The sequence below is a fragment of the Sander vitreus genome, chromosome 12 (assembly GCF_031162955.1).
Source record: "Sander vitreus isolate 19-12246 chromosome 12, sanVit1, whole genome shotgun sequence".
Taxonomy (NCBI): Eukaryota; Metazoa; Chordata; class Actinopteri; order Perciformes; family Percidae; genus Sander; species Sander vitreus.
In genome coordinates, this window is record NC_135866.1 from 8,973,763 (window position 1) to 8,992,616 (window position 18,854).

Genomic DNA, 18,854 nt, shown 5'->3' on the forward strand with positions numbered 1-18,854 from the left:
GAGAAAGCATAGGGGGTTTGTTGGAACGGTTTTGTGTCCTGTCAACAACATTGAAATAAGGAGTAGAAAAGTGCAGGCCTCATTGACAGCTTCATCGAAAAATATCTGTTAAGTACAAAAGTGTCAAAACGAAAGGCTGTGAGAGAGAAAGCAGGCAGAGATCTGAAGAAGCCAGAATGAAGAAATGTCGAGACGGACCGGCAGCAGTGCAGGCTGCTGCTGGTCAAAATGAAGGCCTGAAGAGATATAAGACACTAGTTTCCTTCCAGAAGTTCACCACCGAGAGACTGTCTGAGCAACAACTGTCTGCAGACCAGTTTCAAATAACTTCCCTCTGAAAATAACTCAGGTCATTATTATTATTATTATTATTATTGTGATTATTAATCTTGACAGTTATCAGCAATAAATCAACATCCGTATAGTATCATCATCTCTATTATGCATTTATTATGGTCCATCATGTGTGTGAGAGTTATTAGTGTGAATCCTTCCATTGCCTCCGCCACAGCTGGTGCCCCACCTCATGTTGCCCCCCCCCCCAGGCATTAGGAAAAGATGCGGATGCACTGTGTGGCGGGGGTGTGGCAGACGGGACACTCGGGCTCAGCTGACTGGCAGATTTGCCCGGCGCACTCCATGCAGAACAGGTTGTGGCCACAAGGCACCAGGGCTGCCGTCACCTCGCTCTCAAAGCACACAAAGCAGTCCCTGTTGATGCCGGGGCTGACGCCGACCAGACCCGCGACCCCGGAGACGGAGCCGCCTTTCAGCCGACTCAGCATCCCGGAGCTGAGGACCATGCCGCCGCTGCCTCCCTCGGAGTCAGTGGGTGAGCCGCCAGGCAGGGAGGAGGCCGAGCAGGAGGAGTAACCGGTCGACGAGCCGCCGGAGCTGGAGCTGGATGCTCCGGAGAAGGAGCCGCCTCCGGCGCTGCCAGACTGTAGCCAGGAGAGAGTGCTGAGGGGGTCGCTCTGCGCGCGACGGGCTAATGGATGATCCAGGGGGCCCACGCTGGTGTCCTGAGGCAGAGTTGGAGACAATCTTGGAGTGATGGCGCCACCGCTGAGGCCGCTGCTGTTGCGACGTAGAGGCTGCTGCTGGGAGGAGCCAGCCGTCTTATTGCCCGCCCCCCCATTGACGAAAGGTGCCCAGATGTTGGCAGCAGTGAACTCAAAGCCCAGCTCATCCGAGGAGGGCAGCCCTGGGGTGGAGTCGCCCCCGAAAGTAAACCCTCCTCCAGCACTGCTAGAGCCTGTGCTAAAAGGGCTGGTGGGGCTGCCTCCCTCGTTGGCCTTGCGAGAGGTGCTGAAGTTGTCTGAGGTCATCCCGCCGTTGTGCGTGTGATAGGCTACTGAGGAGGACATCTTCCGGCCGGAGGAGTGGTGCATGGACATGGGGAGGGGAGGAGGAGGTGGGGAGGGAGGAGGAGGAGGGGGGACCGAATGGTGGCCAGTAGCCCTGGACCACAGGGATGACCCCAGCCCTCCGCTCAGGGCGCCCAGGCCTTCCAGACTGACATCTGTGCCGTTGGAGTGGAAGTCATTGTCTCCCTGCAGGTCTACAAAGGTTCCAGTTCGCAGGGTGATGTGGGTCTCGATCTCCTCTCTCGCTCGGTCCACGTTCTCCGGCATGCCGGTCACCTCGAACACCGGGTCTTTCTCTCGACTGGGTGTCACGATGTAGGTGTGAGTCTGCTGCTGGATGCGCTTGATAGTTGCTCCCTTTGGTCCAACAACTAAACCAACTACTCTATAGGGCACCCTCACCTGAATCAGTGGAAAGAGAAATGTTTTAATTTAACTACAGGATAGGGAACAGTTTTAAGTTTTAAGCAGATGTTATCCAACACCCAGTTATTCCTTTGTTACCCGGCAGAATATAACAAAAAACACAGCTAACGACTAAGTATTCGGTTTCTGTACCTGTATGGTGGTCTGTCCAGGTAAGTGTGGTGGTCCAGGAAGAGAGCTGGCGCCTCCTCCTCCTCCCCCTCCTCCTCCGGGCCCCCCAGCTTTGCAGCGGGACGCCCGGATCATAGAAAAATGCTCAGCTGCAGAGACAATTTCCCGCTTGGCCATCTCGACATCCTCCCTGCGTCCCGTAACGATGAACACTGGCTCCTCGCCTCTGACTGGAGTCTTTATATAGGTGTTTGTTTTGGCACGCAAGGCCTTAATCTTACAACCTGGAAGACACAGAAGCACATTAACACCATCATTCAGACACACACGCATATATAAACACATATTTATGACATAACACCTTGTTAACACTGATGTGGTCTGATACAACAGCCCTACAAGAAATCCTACCCACATGAAGGTTATAATGTTCCGTCTAGCTGAAATTGAGAGTAGGACTGGGCAATACATCGATATATGAGGCTAGATAACGTCTTAAATTTTGGATATCGTAATATCCTGATATGGCACAAGTGTTGTCTTTTCCTGGTTTTAAAGGCTGCATTACAGTAGAGTGATGAAATTTTCTGAACACACCAGACTGTTCTAGCTGTTCCATTATTTGCCTTTACCCACATAGTCAACATAACTGATGATTATTTATCAAAAATCTCAGTTTGCATATTTTGTGAAAGCACCGATTGTAAAACCCTACAATATGGATAGAGGTATTTGGTCATTATATTTTTTTATATATATATATATATATATATATATATATATATATATATATATATATATATATATATATATATGTGTGTGTGTGTGTGTGTGTGTGTGTGTGTGATTTTCTCCATATTGCCCAGCTTTAAGTGAGGTGTTCTCCCGACTTGAATCGGTCTTGAAAAGGACTGCTCCTTTTTTTCCAGGACTGTTGTATTAGACTGCATTAATTGAACTAAGTGCACCTAATTAACTGGCAACTTGTTATATACACAAACATGTTTTAAATTGAACGCTGTTCCAATACATTTTTGAATATCGAAATTAATAAGTAATCAACATGCTTGGTTGCGTCAACATGCTGGGTACTGAATCCATCAAAAACAAAACATTCAAAAATCAACACCATATCACTACAGTTTCGGTGCTTTAATAATGCGCCGTCATGAACATTTTCGCATCATAACATATCCGTAGCCGCAAAAGCAGCGGTTATGCAGGTTATTCATGAAGAGCCCGTCTGCCCCAAACATGAAGCCTAGAGCGGATGCACTGCTTGTGTCAACTCATGCTCCTCCACCAGCATCAACCGTGTGCTCTGTTTCTTTAAATATGGACGCTTCATTCTCGGCGACCAATAGGGCGCACAGTGTGTGATGTCATCCTGGGAAGCAGAAAGCATGGCTTTTTCAAACAAAGAGAACAATGCCGTAACGCCGTCGCGGCTGCGACGGTCGAACCAAACCTACAACCTCAGTCTATCTAAAGTGGAGGACATGTGTGGATAAATAGACAAAAAGAAAAGAGACCTGTATCAAACGTAGCGGCTCATATGCGAGCAGCAGCATCGGCAGACTGAGCTGGGTGCAGGGCGTAACACCGCCCAGTACCGTGTTTGTGCGTCTGCTGCCTCGTTTCAGCCTAAAATCTGCTCAGCAGGGACAATAATAATCTACCATAAACATACACATGAAGTAGAAATGTGAGTTCAGTGTTCACACTGACTCTTAGGATATGTTATATGTAAAATCAGCACATTTCGGTATATTTCCTTTGTTAGATGCAGGCTGCTAGACATGTCCAGACTCCCGACAATCTGCCGCTTTGTCTGACCCTCTCCCACCCCTCCCCCTCAACCACACTCTCACTCCCTCTATGTCTATTGTTAAAATGGAATATAACTGTAGTACGTAGGGCTTCTTTAATGGAGTACGCATTATGCTGACATCAAAGACCCAAACAGTGAGCGCAGTCCGACCAGAGCACTAAGCTCACGCTGTAAAAGTTCAGAGATCCTCCTTCCACCAGACTGCCACCCAAACAAAGAACAGCCAGGCTGCATGCATCCTTCAAGCTCACCATAAACACCAATTCATTCCTCACTAACTAAGCAGCATCACACACACTCATGCTCTTACCTTGTCTCCCCACTATTTCAGCCACATGTTCAGAGCTGGGGACAGGTACACATTCCGTCATGTTGACACTTCTTTTCCTGCTGCAGAGGACGGAGCTTTGTTCCCCGTGGAGCATGGAGTGCGAGCTGGCCATGTGGTACCCGCCCGAGCCGTAGTACTCCGGGGATGGAGAGCAGGACGTCGGCGAGTCCCGGGACCCGTTTGGATGCTCCAGCATCTGTAGATCCACGTAGCCTCCTCCGCCCACACCGTTGCAGCCCTCGGAGCCCGGACCCTGGGTCCCATCCAGCGTGTCGACCAGCCCGCCGCCTCCACTACCACAGTCCACCTTCTCCAGAGCCATGAGTGACAGCTGGTCCAGGGCGAAGCGGAGCGCATCATGATGGTCCTCTTCCCGGGACTCCTGGTCTGTCTCTCGGGGCAGACCGACCCCGTTGTGCTGGCTGCTGATCACCACGTCGTGGTCCATAATCTCGGGGTGGAATAAAGGGCTAGGCATTGTCTCTCCGTGGATCTCACATCAGATCACGGATGCCTGTTTGTTGGGAGTGAGCTCACCCTCTTCTGAAAAAAGGGATAAATAACAAAAAAGTCAAGTGTTTGTTTATCATAAAAACACTCAAAAGCAGGCCGGAGATGAGCAGTGGAACCACCGATCATTCAGAAACAACAGCATGCATTAGCAGTGTTGATTTGGGCGCCTTGCTTTGTCTGTTGTTGCTTTTTGTCTGACACCTGAAACCATCCAGGAGGTTGTTTTGTCATAAAGCATGTCCGCTTTAACACAAGTGCACAACTTGTACGCCTGCACACATACGAACATTTGTGGTAATAACTCCAGACACTCTTATATGTACTGATCGAATAAAAAAACAAAATATAAAAGAGGGATATAAGCTGTTGTTAGCTTCAGCAGCCAAGCTAACAGGCTAGCTCCACATAGTCGGCACTCAGTCACGTTGTCGACCCCTTTGTTTGGGAGCACCATAGCTAGCTGGTTAGCTCTGTTCTGACAGTCGAACTTGTGATCATTCTCAAATGCAGCCGCGTTGATTTTCAAAATTAAACAAGTGCGAAAACCACATGAACTTACTTTATCTGGTCTTTGTCGACGAGATCCTGTCTTCGGTTGTCGCCCAATTTTTGAGGGAAAGATGAGAAGCAGCCAGGAGGAGGAGTACTGTGCGCTGTGCAACGCTAGAGAGCTAGCAGGTTAGCTAACTAGAAGCACGCTAAATGGGGGGCGTAGGAGAAAAACGTTTAAAAACGAAAAGAGAGCTCTGTTGTTTTTGTCTCTTTCTTGAGAGTCAAAGCATATTCCTGGGAGTGTCACTGGGTCTTCATTCTGCGTACCTTCAGGGAGACCGCCGCTCAAATCCAAGGTTAGCAGTTTTCAGTTAAAAAAAAACACACATCGGTTCTCAGCTCTCTGCTTCTACTGCTGCTGCCTGACCCCACTCGGTCCGCCGCCTTTGTCTCGCCAGGCGCACGCCGCTCCGTCTCCAGCACACGGCACTGACGTCATCCGCGACACAACAATGAGTTCAAAGGCCACATGCAGCAAGGGGAGAGCATCAACGGCAAGCCACCGCTGCTGTCACTGCCATTGTCTGTCAGTCTACAGGGCACTATTTTATTTCCCTATCTCCCTCTCTGCATCCTGACTGTTAACGCATTGATACATGTTTAAAAAATGTTGTCATCATTGGGTGTGTTCATCATGGCTACCAATAAGGTGTTTTGGGTGGTCCAACAACAGAATTGAATGATGCTCATGCAGTGTGTGTGTGTGTGTGTGTGTGTGTGTGTGTGTGTGTGTGTGTGTGTGTGCGTGCGCCTCCATTTATTTGTGCTTTCTAGGTAATACCTAATACAAATAAAAAAGAATCATGAAGGGCAATAGGTATTAAATATTAAATGAATACTACTAAAAGCACCACCCTTTTCTTTATCGTTTCTTTGTTTAAAACAAAGCTCACATGGACACTCAAAGTTATTGATCACTGTAATTGTTCCTCCTGTCTATACTGGCTGTGGAGAGATACCCTCTATGACCTCTTTGTGTTTCCTTGCTGATAATGACACCAAGGGATTTTAGTACTAAAAACATTTTATTTTTTACTTTGGAAGATACCCACTTCGTTTGATTAACTCATTAGCTTTGGCTCAACATGGACTGTGGGTTTTGGAAAGGAGGAATCATTACAGGGAATAATGTCAATATACATCCAAGAATTTCAGTATTGTTTTAAGATGCACTTGAACAATCCTAAAGCTTCCTTTTAAAGAATAAAGGACCACAAACTTTAATCACAAAAGCTAAAAACATGTCCACCTACCACAACCTCCTAGATTTAAGAATGATAATGACCAAGAAAACATCAGTCATGAAAGAGCTGCATTTATTTGACATTGACACAGGGGTACAGAGACAAATAATAAATCTTGTAATGAGGTACAGTACATCTTGTTATGAGGTACATCAGTGTTGTATTTGTTTTTCTGAGGGTACACACTCTGTTACTGATTAAACTCAAATGTAGCTGGCAAAACAGTACTAATAATTATTTTGGCAATACAAATACCATGACTTAAACTCCAAAACCATGTAAACTCAAAAGGTTATTGTGAGAAATAGCACTGCTTTGAACTGTCAAACAATCAAATCAAACAAACTAAATGTGATTATACACAGCCACAAGATTGCTGTGTGCATGTAAACATACTGCAACCTTTTTATGCTTCCAAACAAACACACTACCTATAGTGCCAGAGTAAAATATAAAAGAGCAACATGTTAAAAAAGAAACCCACAACATCAACATGAACTGATACATTCAACACACATACACACACACGTCAGTCACATACATCAGGTTTGTGTTTTTAACTTTGAGCTTGAACAGCTGTCAACTAAATGTAACACTGCATTGTATAGAATATCATCCACAACTGCCGTAAACTGCCTTTAAAGTACAACTACTTACAAGAACAATAATTTCCTTTGACTCACTATAGTATCAATAGTGAAATGGTGGTCATTCCTGAAAACAGTGAACAGTATAGAGTCTAAAGAAAGTTGCCATACATTAGTGGAGGTAAAAATGAACTGAAAACTGAAAGCACCCATCCAGGATTACACTGTCACATGTAAGAAAAAATACAAATAAAGAAAACAGTCTTTGTAAGGTAAACACAATCTGCAGAATGTCTGCAATTAGGGTCTATTTCAGTTAAAAATGTATACAAAATCCTCATGGAGCCAATTATTTGAAAATGAAAGTTTACCAGCAAACATGTCAAACAAGCCTGTGGGAGAGATGAGAAAGAGACATGTTACATGCACTGTAGTTCCTAACAATGAGGCTAAACACAGGCAATGGGTGAACCAATAAAAAAAAACTAAAAAACTTATAGGATTCAGCAACACTGGTACCAGCCCTGCAGTTTGGAGTACCTTGGCTATAATTCCTCCTTGTCCACCTGTTCAACCTTCTCCTCCACTTTGTTGGCTGCTGCGTCTGCAGCGGTGTCCTCTATATGAGCTAACATATCAGCCGTGAGGGCTTCCTCCAGCCGCCTCCGCACATTCTGCACCAGGTCCTCCTGCTTCCTAAGAGACACAGACGAGGAAAATAAATAAATAAATAAATAAGGTTGCTATAATGAAAACAAACCTTTCATGGCAAAGACACAATGATGATGACAGGACAGGATTTAGTTCCCCAAATAGTGGAACATGTATAGAAATATAATTAGGGCAGCCAAAGTTAACACCATAATAAGTAAACGCAAATTCCTTTCAACGCCACAAATGTTTTTGAAGCTGTTTTGATTAACACATGCACGTTTGGTGATTTGGGCCTTGCGCCGGGTTTGTGAGCGTTTATTTTCCCACATGCGAGGTTAAACACAATTACACTGTCACATTCAGCTGACAAATGTACTTGTACAATGTGTCTGTTGCTGTAATACACAGGCTCCAGTGTTTTGTGTTGAACTGCTGATAAGTTAACCTTTCCAATTGTAAAGTGACACTACATTGGGTTAGTATTACCAAGTAATGTTACATTCAGGTCAATGTGCCCAACTGTTGTTGCTTGATGGGCTTGAATTTTCCATATTATTCTTTCAGTATACATTTTGAGCATACAGTACCTTTGAGGTTATTCTGAAGAATATTCTAGACAGTATCTGTCATTCTTTTGGATTGTTGCAATAATAATTAAATAAAAAATGCATAAAGCAAGCATATTTCTCCACTACCATGTTGATAAGAGCATTAATAACTTGAAAAATATCCCTTAAAAGTTAAAAGGGTTCCTTTAGAACAGATTAAAAAAAATGAAAGAAACACATTCAGTGCGTTTGACCATAAACTAGATCACAAGCCGACCACGGAGCTCCGTGCCGCTCTCGTCTTAACGGCCCAATTAGTCAACATCATATGTATACAAGGTCTATGTTCAACATGGGTGCCAAAGGGAAGTGGGCAGCGCTTCAGGGTGCTTCCACCTCCTGTCTCAACCTGGCGACTGCCAAAATGGGCAGCGCAGCAAAACTTCGACGAGAGTCACAGCTGTGGTGCGTTTACGGTGTAATCCTTGTCACAAATGTATGGACCGCTGGGAAAATGTCCTCTCCATGGCATCCCCAGTGAGCAACACAGTATGGCTGCCTTAAAGGTCAATTCCGGCGCAAAACGAACCGAGGGGTTAATAACAGATGTGTACTCACTCGATCGTTCTCTGGGACGTTTTCATGCTAATCGAATGTGTTTGTAGATTGAAAGAAGCTAGCGCGGACCGCTGATTAGCTTACAACGCTAGTATTCGGGGCACAGGGAAAGTAAAAACAAATCGCTATTTATTCCACTAAAAAGGCTCCAAATATCACCAAACTTCAATGGTAGCATAATGAGGGTCCCTAAATGTTAACTGAAGCATTGAGAACACTGTAAGTGTACAGACTGTTTATTGAACGAAGAGCTGCAGGAGCTCCGTGAAAGGGCTACAAGAGAGTCAATGCGGTAGTCAATGCCGCAACACAGCCTCGTACTTCGGGAAACTGGGGGTGTACCTGCGGACATTGTGAAGCTATGGCCACCGAACAGGAGTGTCTGTGTTAATCTATCTTTTCAATAAACTGTCTGTACACTTACACAGTTCTCAATGCTTCGGTTAACATTTAGGGACCCTCATTATGCTACCGTTGAAGTTTGGTGATATTTTGAGCCTTTTTAGTGGTACAAAATAGCGATTTGTTTTTACTTTCCCTGTGCCCCGAATACTAGCGTTGTAAGCTAATCAGCGGTCCGCGCTAGCGTCTTTCAAGCTACAAACAAATTCGATTAGCATGAAAACATGTCCCAGAGAACGGCCGAGTGGGTACACATCTGTTATTAACCCCTAGGTTCATTTTGTGACGGAATTGTCCTTTAAGACCAAGAATTCTTGATCTCCCCGTCACAGCAGTAAATTCACTTCACCAGTGGATTGAAATGCATTAAACAGAGTAAGCAAATCTCAACATTCAACACAACGCATTTTTCAGGTGTGGTGCTTTTTCTATTATGTACCCGATTATGTACCATAATAACATGTTCACTAGTTCAGTAACTTAACAGGATAACCCAAAACTAACAATAGGCCTAACATGTTAAACTACCTTGTTACTGAGTGCATGTGCCACAATTAACTGCACTTTTACAGCTTACTTGATTCCCATTTGACACATTAAAAAGAGCCACCAGTGATGGATTGATTCAGCCTATTGTCCATTTCGAATGTTTTCATGATATGCATCAACCCTCCAGAGGGGACAGCCGTGTTGTTTGTGTGAACATCTTACCTGATGTCATCATCAGTCACTACGAAGGCTTTGCAGAGGGGCTGTGATGTGTTGAGCCAGACTCCAGGATTTTTCTCCACTGCAGCGGTGAGCTGTCCAGTGACCGGTGCCGGGCTGGTGTGCAGGGCACTGGCGATGGCAGAAAGCAGTGTTTTATCTGAACACGCAGGCCCAACACCTAGGCAGAGGACAACAGGAAAGTCAAGCTTCTAAAAAAATTCCTGCTCTGACTCACACAAGGTTGTCATATTTGTTTTGGATACACTCACCCTGTAAGCCTTTTGGAAGATCCATAGTTTTCACTAGCTCCTCCGCGATATCAAATGCATTTAACCCGCTCAGCTTCCTCTCCCAGAACAGCTGAAGAAAACAAATTTCCTTGTTATGTTTTCAGCACATTTTTCCACAAACTAAATATGTGCATCATTATATAATTTACAAGGATATTGAACTAGGTTGAATCAACCCTTTAGCACTCATTACATAACCGCAAAGTCAGAAAGAGACATAACATAACACTAGTACACCAGGTTTTATAGTAGAAGTGTTGAAATTAATCAAATAATCGATGCATGGAATCGTGGACATGGACGATGCTGCATCGATAATCGGCCGGGCCATAATCGATTATTTCTGTTTACAATTTAATGTATGCCTAACAACCTTTCTGTTTACATATTCTGGTATGTTTTGCACATTCAGGAAGTGCCATGTGCTAAGTGCTGTAGTTTTATGTATCCAATGTATTTAGTATTAGAGCACTGCAGAATGTTTTGTTTTTGAAGCTTGAAAAGCTAGGAATTAAATATCCTATATGGCTTTAATAGAAAAATGTATTTGACGCATCGTGATATCGAATTGAAGACATGATAATCGTAATCGAATCGGGATCAGTGAAGATTCACACCTCTATTTTATAGTGGCCAGCTTTGCAAAACATTACAACTACTAAAAAGGTACACCAATTTTCTTTTACTCACGTGCCCTTCTATTGTATTAATGGTGATGTAATCATTTCCTAAAAACACTAAAAAGTACAGAGAGCCTAAAAAAGTTTTAAGAGCTGAAATGTGCACGTTTTCTGCCATCTGACTTACTTGTTTCGGTTGGTCCACAGCCTTCTGGGGGTCTGTCTTCACCTTGTTGTTGGGATGATTTGTTACCTTGGTCACTGGTTGTTTGAAGATGGATGCTGTCTGTCGAACTGGTAGTGTGGTGTTTAAATCAGGCTTGGCCTTTAAGAGAGACAAGAACATAACGGCAAAAATTCTGATAACCAGCTTTGACCAATTTTCTTTCATAATAAAATACAACTTTTTAGAAGACTTTTGTGAGAAGTTACTGTACAAATCTACACAGCTGTATGACTGTGTTGTTGTTAGTGATGAACAGGGGGTACTGTTGCATCTCTTATTTACTTCTATGCAGTGTGAAGAGACATGACAATGAACTGGGATGATTATTATGATGCAGGACAGTTTGGGGGGAATGATCTCTCCTTAAGCTAAGCAGCAGAGATAAAAGGTTGTAATGATTTAACGATGTCAGTTTTACAATGGCACTGAATATCCCTGGTAGCATAATCATAAAACAATGCCTGTGGGAGATGATTATCAGCAAGGGAGGCAACAAAGCAGTCTATGGCAACTCTTGTGGACGGTCGTGTCCAAAATCCCTCATTTCTTAACTTGTACACTATATATAATGTCAGAATTCTGATATAAATAATATAATGAAATATATGCATATATTAGTGCCAGAAGATCTAGATTTACAGCTTACTGGAGTAAACTGAGGTTTATTATGTAGGTCACAGTCACTGTGTACACCACATGACCACAACTGTTGCCCGGGCAATTTATCAGTTAGAACTTTATGGCAGAGTAGCAAAGGAAGTCATTGTTAAAAAAATAAGTCTCATGACATACTAACTAGTGTTTGCCAGAAAACATGTGGGAGACTGAAACAAAGTGGAAGAAGGTTCTATTGTATAATGAGACCTAAACTGGGCTTTATGGCCGTACTATAGTAATTACACTAAATGCTATGTTTTGGGTTTAAAGACAGCACTTAGGATGTTTCCGGGAGCCTCTAAGTCCATCCAAAATGTGTAGCAGGTCCCCATGTAACCTGAACCAGTTTGCAAGGAAGACACATATTCTCATAAACTCAAGGCTGGAATTACTGCCAAATGTGCCTCCACTAATCACTTTGGTTCAGGTTAACATTAAAGACTTGCTCTGTTAATGTTGTCAGAAAGTATAATTAAAACCACTTTCATTAAATAATGTAAAACCATAACATGAAAATGGAAGGGGAATATGATTTATGGACACTGTATACTAATGTATACAGTAATGTATATGTAATTGTCCCTTCAGGCAGCACAGCACAGTCATTACTGCATCATAAATACCACATTCTCACCCTGATTTGATGGTTGATGTCATAGAAATGCTTGTGCCTGCTGCGCTGCACTTTGGTCAGGAGCGACCATCCAGCCCGGGAGTGGCTGGCATTCACATCTGTGTGAAGGTTGCTGCCCAGACTGCGGACTATCTGGGGCTTGTTAAAAATGCGCTTAACAGGAACACTAGAAAGAAAAACAGAAGACTCATCATCATCATCACAATATTTACCACTTCATTAACCGAGGCATTAAAGCAGTTATGGGTCTGGACACCCACACATGGCTTCTCAGTTATTCTAAATTATTGGATCTCTTCACAGGCTAAAGTGGGGCATAGTTCTCTGAGGTCACTTAACTGCATGCAACTTAAAATATGTTCAAAAGCTGTAATGTTTGATTGTCCCGGCCTATCAGGTGTAATTACTTATGGTAATTACGTTATAATTGCACCTTTCTGCATTTTTTGCTGCAATCTAATTTTACTGTAAGGGCACACTATTGATATATTCCTTTGTATTTTTGTAGTATGTATGTGTACGTGGATGTCACATGTCTGTGTGCCTATGTATGTGTATAAGCTATTGGACACCTTAATTTCCTTCGGAATTAATAAAGTATGTATCTGTATCTCTCTCTCTTATATATATATATAAAAAACAACAGGAAATGTCAGTCAAGTACACATCTGTACACGCCCACAGGTGTAATCAGTAAGTGAAAACACCTGTGTGGATGGTTTTTGGGTGTGTAGTTGGAGCTTTGAGGTAGATCAGTTAACTGCTACTGCTTTGTAATGGTAATAACGCACAACGGAATGGATGCTTTTCAAGCGTACGTTACAACTGTGTTGAGAGTGAAGTATCTTCTCATTTTTGGGACTTGCAAGTGGATAAGCAAGCGGTGAACTACACACGAGGCAGCATATCCTTCATCTACAAGTTTGAACAAGACAGCTGGCTGCAGCTGAGATTTTTATACCGTATACTTGCGTAACTTAGCTGTGCCGTATGCGGGGCCCAACGCGCCGCAAGTCAAGCGTGTGTAAACAATGAAACTTAGCATGCTAATCAGGCTAGCGGCGTTGGTAACGTCAACGTACCAGCAACCAGAGTATCAATTAACTTGCTATTGTTCTAAGTTGCATGTTTACACACGTAATAAACTCGAAACGCGCTAAAGCCTACGTTTAGCTAACGTAACCAAAGTGTAAATAACACAGACCTGGTAATTTGCTAATAAGTGTTGTTCTCAATTGCAAAACGCATGTATGCATGCGTGCATTTCCTGCAGAGAAACTTTCATTTGAACAACTCCTTCGACTGAACATTTAAAAAGTCTCACCCTTTTCTTTCCATGGTCTTGGCTGTCTTTATTTGTTTGTCTCTAATTCTGGCTCATAAAAGATAAGAAGCCAGCTATCTGACTATTGCTGCAGTCATAATGTTTCACCGAGTCTGGTTTGTTATCGATCCCCGCTGTCTGTCTGTCTCCCGTCAGGACCTTCACAACTGCAGATCACTCCGCCAGCCTTGTAAACACACTGAGCGAAAGACATCCGCCACACGCCTGTAAAATAGTCCGAAAATGACACGCGCCAGGTTTCACGTGATATGTTCACTGCACACTGTCAGAGGTAGAAAGTAACAACTCTGAAACTAAGTATATTTACTCAAGTACCACATTTGAGTACAATTTTGAGATACTTTTGTACCCCTAATCCACTACATTTTAGAGAAATATTGGTACTTTTTAAACGTATATTTATTGGTTGTTACTTTGCACACTACATGGTAAACATACTGTATGGTATAATCAACTTAGATAATGACGCATTTCTATAAGTTAAACTAAGTACAGTAGTACTGCTAGAGTACAGTAGTTTGACAGACCACCTGGACCTGGCTACATTAAAATACTGCTTACAGGTTATTCACTTATAACACCATCAAAGGGTCATTCTGAATGAGTGCTTTTAAGTGTGATGTTTAGTACAGTTTGCTGCCTAAAACGATGTACTTTTTAATGTAACTTTATTCCAGGACTAATACCGTTAATTGGGTCACTTTACATTATTGCATTATATTTACTTTGAAGAATCCTTCTACAACTGCACTAAATAAATTTGTGGCAATTCTTTAACTCCATGGCAACCTTTAGTTACACCTGTATAAAGTGTAAGCCTTGTACACAGAAACATTTTTTATACGGATACAATACAATCAAAATTCAGGACAGGAACAATCATCTCTCCCAAATTGTTTGTCTGCTCTTTTAATATGTGGACTGTGTTCTAATGCTTTTTAAGATTTGTTTTCATCACATTCACTGATGTCTGTTAACATAGCTTATATTTGTATTATGGTCACCTATGGTCTTTAGGGATATACCAGCTAATCAGAGGCTCAATTCAGGATTAGTAATTACTATATCCTTAAGTGATCTGACAAGGTTACATCCAAGCAAACTGTAGCCAAACTGCACTGATGGGGGCTACATTCACGATACAAATACCCTTTAATTTGACATGATATTGAATCATTAAATCATTGGAAGTGAAATAATTTTACACAACCACAATATAGGATACATCTGATCTCACATACTTTACTTCAACTTTTCAAAACAATTAGAGTATGACATGAAGGGAAGATGTTTCCATTTGAGAAGCAGGTTCGACACACAGGAGACTGGTGATTCAAATAAATACCGGACCCCCAAACTAAGTGGGAAAAGAAAAAGAAAAAAAGTCCAATTATCATGAGTGTTTTCATATTCCTTCCATCCACGTTTTCACTGGTTGAGGAATGTTGAAATGCCTAACTCCAGTACATTTCACAGGATGTTGATGGTGAACAGTTCAATGTTGACTGAGCTGCAGGATGAAGATGACAGCTTCCAGTGGCCTGGCATGCAAGGTACGGGCTGCAGCAGTTCTTGTCCATTATTTTAGTCTTTGTGTAAAAAAACAGCACTGACCTGACTGGGGGAAAACAAAGTCATTAGTGTAAACAGTAGAAATGTGGTTTTGCTGTGACAGATAAATCAAAGCTGGATGGAAAGTCACCAAATTCAGTTATATTTAAGTGGCACTTGAAAGCACATCTGTCTTTTTGTTCATAAATTATATGCTTTGTTGTTTTTATTTTAAAAGCAGCAATACCCAAAACTTATTCAACATCCAACACTCTTCGCAAACTTTCTTTGATTTGTGGGTTGAACAACTATCAGTTTCGAAATTTCCGAGCCCAATAACTGAGCGGCAGTAGAGCGGTTGAAGGTTTGAGAGAAAGTCCTGTCTTATTCAAAGCTGCTACACATGGTCTTAAAATAGCCCAGTGTCCTGGATTCTGGTATCCTGATGCCTCTAAACTACCTGGCTTATTGTCTATGAATGTCACTCTTGTTAATTGTTTCCTTAGTCATGAGTCTCCTGGTTCCTGCTGATGAGAAGCATCCCATGTCTTTATTCAAGTGTTTTTTTTTAATTACCAGAAGTGGCACTTGGTATTCAAGTACTGTGTTGGACCAGAGTTATTAATATAGTGCAAAAGCACAAACAGACCTTTACCTCTTTTACATAGTTTCATTACATTTAGTTTAACTGGAAAAATTGTCCGGCAATTTTCCTACTTGGGACATAGTAGAAAACATGCAGAAGAAATGGTGTCACTGTGCATGCAGTTAGGTCTATATTCTAAGTTATTTCAGAATTAAAAACAGTGGCCGTGTTCATTGAAATACATTGAGAATGTCACCCAATGCAACAACATGGCTGTGACGTGTGGTTAATGGTTTGTAGACAACAATGTAGTTATATCAGACAGAGGCTTAAGGCTGTTTTATGCTTCTGCGTCAACTCCACGCCATAGCTACGGCGTCATGACCCTTTCGGAGTTCTGCATCGGGGTTGCTTTGCATCGCGGTGCATTTCACTGCCATAACGCTAGGGGGTGATAAGTCTGAGGTTATTTGCGAGGTGTCTGCCAGCCAGTTTATGTTATGTTAGCAAGCAAACTTTAGCACAACTGCCCACAAAGTACTACTTGCTGGAGAAGTGCTAATTTCAAACCATTACTGACATATAGACACTTTACAAACGGATAACCCCGTCACTGTAACCAAAATATGTCTGAGTTTATTTGCAAAGCTTATGTCAGTGAACTAGCATGTTGCTACTCCCCACAGTAGGCTGCTTGAAACACAGACTATCGACACACAGGACCAGTTGACCAATCACAGTCCTTGCGGTCTGTGTCGCCTCGACGCAAAGTTACACATTTTTGGAGGTGCACGTCGAGCGAAGGGCTCGGACGGGGGGATTCGTGGTGACGCAGAGGTGTCTGTGGGGGTACGCCGTCGATTCAACGCAGAAGCATAAATCAGCCTTCAAGCTGATATTAGGCTGCGGCTACACAGACAATACGTGTTAACTGGACTGATTGCTGCAACAGAGGTACACTTTCACCCTGTGCTGCCTGTGGTCTCTGGATGGAAGTCTGTTGCCATTGTTCTTGTTTTGGGGCTTTGAAAGATACAGTAGGTGCAGAAATAACGATACTGATAACAAATTGTGACAACGTTTCAGCTGTCCTTATTCATCACATGCTGTTACACCTCTCTTATTTCTGCCATTTCCTGAGACTAACCTGAGTGCCACTACTCTTCCTTCTTGAATTTGCCGCTGATGTAGGGGACATAATCCAAAATCACTCGCCAGTCTGTGAAGTGGACCAGAGCTACGCCTCCAACTGTGCCCCATACAGTCATAGTAGGGATCCTGTTGAGTAGAGAACATTGTCCAGATTTTACCAATGTCTTTTTCCATGTAACGTGTATATACCCCAGGACAAACACCTGAGCAAACATCAAGCACCTATTGACTAGTAAAGCAGTAAGTGTTGGAGTAATGCATGCCAAAAATGAGCAACTTTTATATTGATAGTCGATGATTTTGATCATTGTGTAAAACTATCAATAGACTTGCTGGTTAAAGCTTCACAAATACAAATGTGAAGAGCTGCTTGCTTCAGTTAGCTTGTTAGACTAAGTCCAGAATTAGGGACATTCATTTGACCTAATACCTGACTCTTGTAGACTAAATAATGAATGGACTAATTATCTTTCTGATTAATCCATAACGAAAATAACAGCTCCAGAGATCAGGGAGTTAGCTAGCTCTCTAACCCCCCACCCTCAGTCACTCAACGTTACATTAACGGACTATTACACCCCCGACCATTGCACATATTATAAATACTGTGAACTTTTTTTTCACATGCCCTGATCAATATTTTTTCACATCCTGCTCTAAACCGTACAGCATTCATTCTTTCCTTACTAAAACAGTTATAGTGTACATATTTATTTTGTTACTACCTTTTGTTTTAAATTGTATTGTAATATATATATTCTATATTTATGGTCTTGACTGTAGCAGTACTTTGTCATCTTGTTTATTCCCTTTACTACGTGTATTGTATGCACCAAATACACAGGCACATTTCTTGCAAGTGAAACTTAACTTTAGTAATAAATATGATTCTAACGTTAGGTAACGTTAACCGGTTAGTAATAGCAGAGACGGTTTAGAACAGGATCTTTGGTAATCTTTGCTTAAACGTATTCAAACTGGGTTATAAAATATATATATATGGAAATTACGTTTGCTATGTGATCATAGAAAATACAACAGCCATTGAGGAAAAAGTAATGCTGACCTTTTTACATCATAATGGTAAGTTTAGGCATTTTTAGCCTAATCTTAGCTGACAGGTAACGTTACAGCATGTCCCCAAGCAATGACCTCGGCTAACGTTAAGCTAATGTTAAGCTAAGGACACATCGAGATTATTCAACCTCTTTTGAGGTTGTTTTTTTTTTTTACCGCTGGTACGATATAAAGAAATCTTACCATGATTTGGCAATGGACACATACTTCTGACCGATTACTTTACTGATCATTTTGGCTGAAAGATGTCCTCCTAACGCAGTACGTGCAACTTAAAAGCTAAGAACTTCGTTCGCTGACTACGCGTAGTGCGCATGTGCGTGGAGTACTTCCGGTCACTCGAAAAATAAAAGTCGCAGTCCCTCCTTTTCCGGTGGACCTCATGGGACCATAATTCGGAAAAAAAATATGAACGGTAGTGAACGGGGAGGGGCAAATTATTTTTTGATCCCGTTTGAATTGAGTCAAATATGATGTTCGTCAATTTAAAAGAGAATTTTTCAGTTTGTCGCACGTATGTCGTATGACCACTTAGTTTTGTGTAAAACCGCTCAGTGAACTACATCTCTCGTCTCACACAAGTTACGTCACCGCTTGACGCTCAACTTGCTCGCTAGCTAGCTAACTTAGCTCTATTTCACAACACCTGTAACGTTATCTTGCCGGATGCGTTTTATCCGGTGAAGTTTTATCGGCAGAGAAGCGTAAGAACGAGCAAGATCATCTAGTAGTGTGAGTAACGTTACATCCCGGGTACGATTCAGCGAGACGTCATCCATGCGACTTTGAAGTGTGTAGTCTTTCTAGTTACGTATTTTCAA

The 18,854-nt window shown here is 42.4% G+C and overlaps 3 protein-coding genes across 5 annotated transcripts; all 3 read right to left on the minus strand.

The window, feature by feature from the left end:
- Positions 1-524: 524 nt before the first annotated feature.
- Positions 525-5,693, minus strand: LOC144526323 (RNA-binding protein MEX3B). The gene is made up of 4 exons (XM_078263736.1): positions 5,139-5,693; positions 4,046-4,609; positions 1,926-2,188; positions 525-1,769 (listed from the first exon to the last, which is right to left on the minus strand). The coding sequence occupies exons 2-4, from the start codon at positions 4,542-4,544 to the stop codon at positions 549-551; spliced, it is 1,983 nt and encodes a 660-aa protein (XP_078119862.1). The 5' UTR covers positions 4,545-4,609; positions 5,139-5,693; the 3' UTR covers positions 525-548.
- Positions 5,694-6,430: 737 nt separating this feature from the next.
- mbd3a (methyl-CpG binding domain protein 3a) lies at positions 6,431-13,825 on the minus strand. Of its 2 annotated transcripts, XM_078263568.1 has the most exons (7): positions 13,647-13,825; positions 12,323-12,488; positions 10,993-11,130; positions 10,165-10,255; positions 9,896-10,073; positions 7,503-7,658; positions 6,431-7,354 (listed from the first exon to the last, which is right to left on the minus strand). In XM_078263568.1, exons 1-6 carry the CDS (start codon positions 13,658-13,660, stop codon positions 7,508-7,510), a joined length of 738 nt encoding a protein of 245 aa, XP_078119694.1. In that variant the 5' UTR covers positions 13,661-13,825; the 3' UTR covers positions 6,431-7,354; positions 7,503-7,507. The 2 variants fall into 2 exon arrangements, with proteins under 2 accessions (XP_078119694.1, XP_078119693.1); XM_078263567.1 differs by having other exon boundaries at positions 6,431-7,658.
- A 1,059-nt stretch (positions 13,826-14,884) lies between these two features.
- On the minus strand, positions 14,885-18,359 carry uqcr11 (ubiquinol-cytochrome c reductase, complex III subunit XI). 2 transcript variants are annotated; one of them, XM_078263570.1, is made up of 3 exons: positions 18,217-18,359; positions 16,952-17,082; positions 14,885-15,281 (listed from the first exon to the last, which is right to left on the minus strand). In XM_078263570.1, the coding sequence occupies exons 1-2, from the start codon at positions 18,264-18,266 to the stop codon at positions 16,962-16,964; spliced, it is 171 nt and encodes a 56-aa protein (XP_078119696.1). In that variant the 5' UTR covers positions 18,267-18,359; the 3' UTR covers positions 14,885-15,281; positions 16,952-16,961. The 2 variants fall into 2 exon arrangements, with proteins under 2 accessions (XP_078119696.1, XP_078119695.1); XM_078263569.1 differs by having other exon boundaries at positions 14,885-15,285; positions 18,217-18,357.
- Between the last annotated feature and the right edge of the window lie 495 nt (positions 18,360-18,854).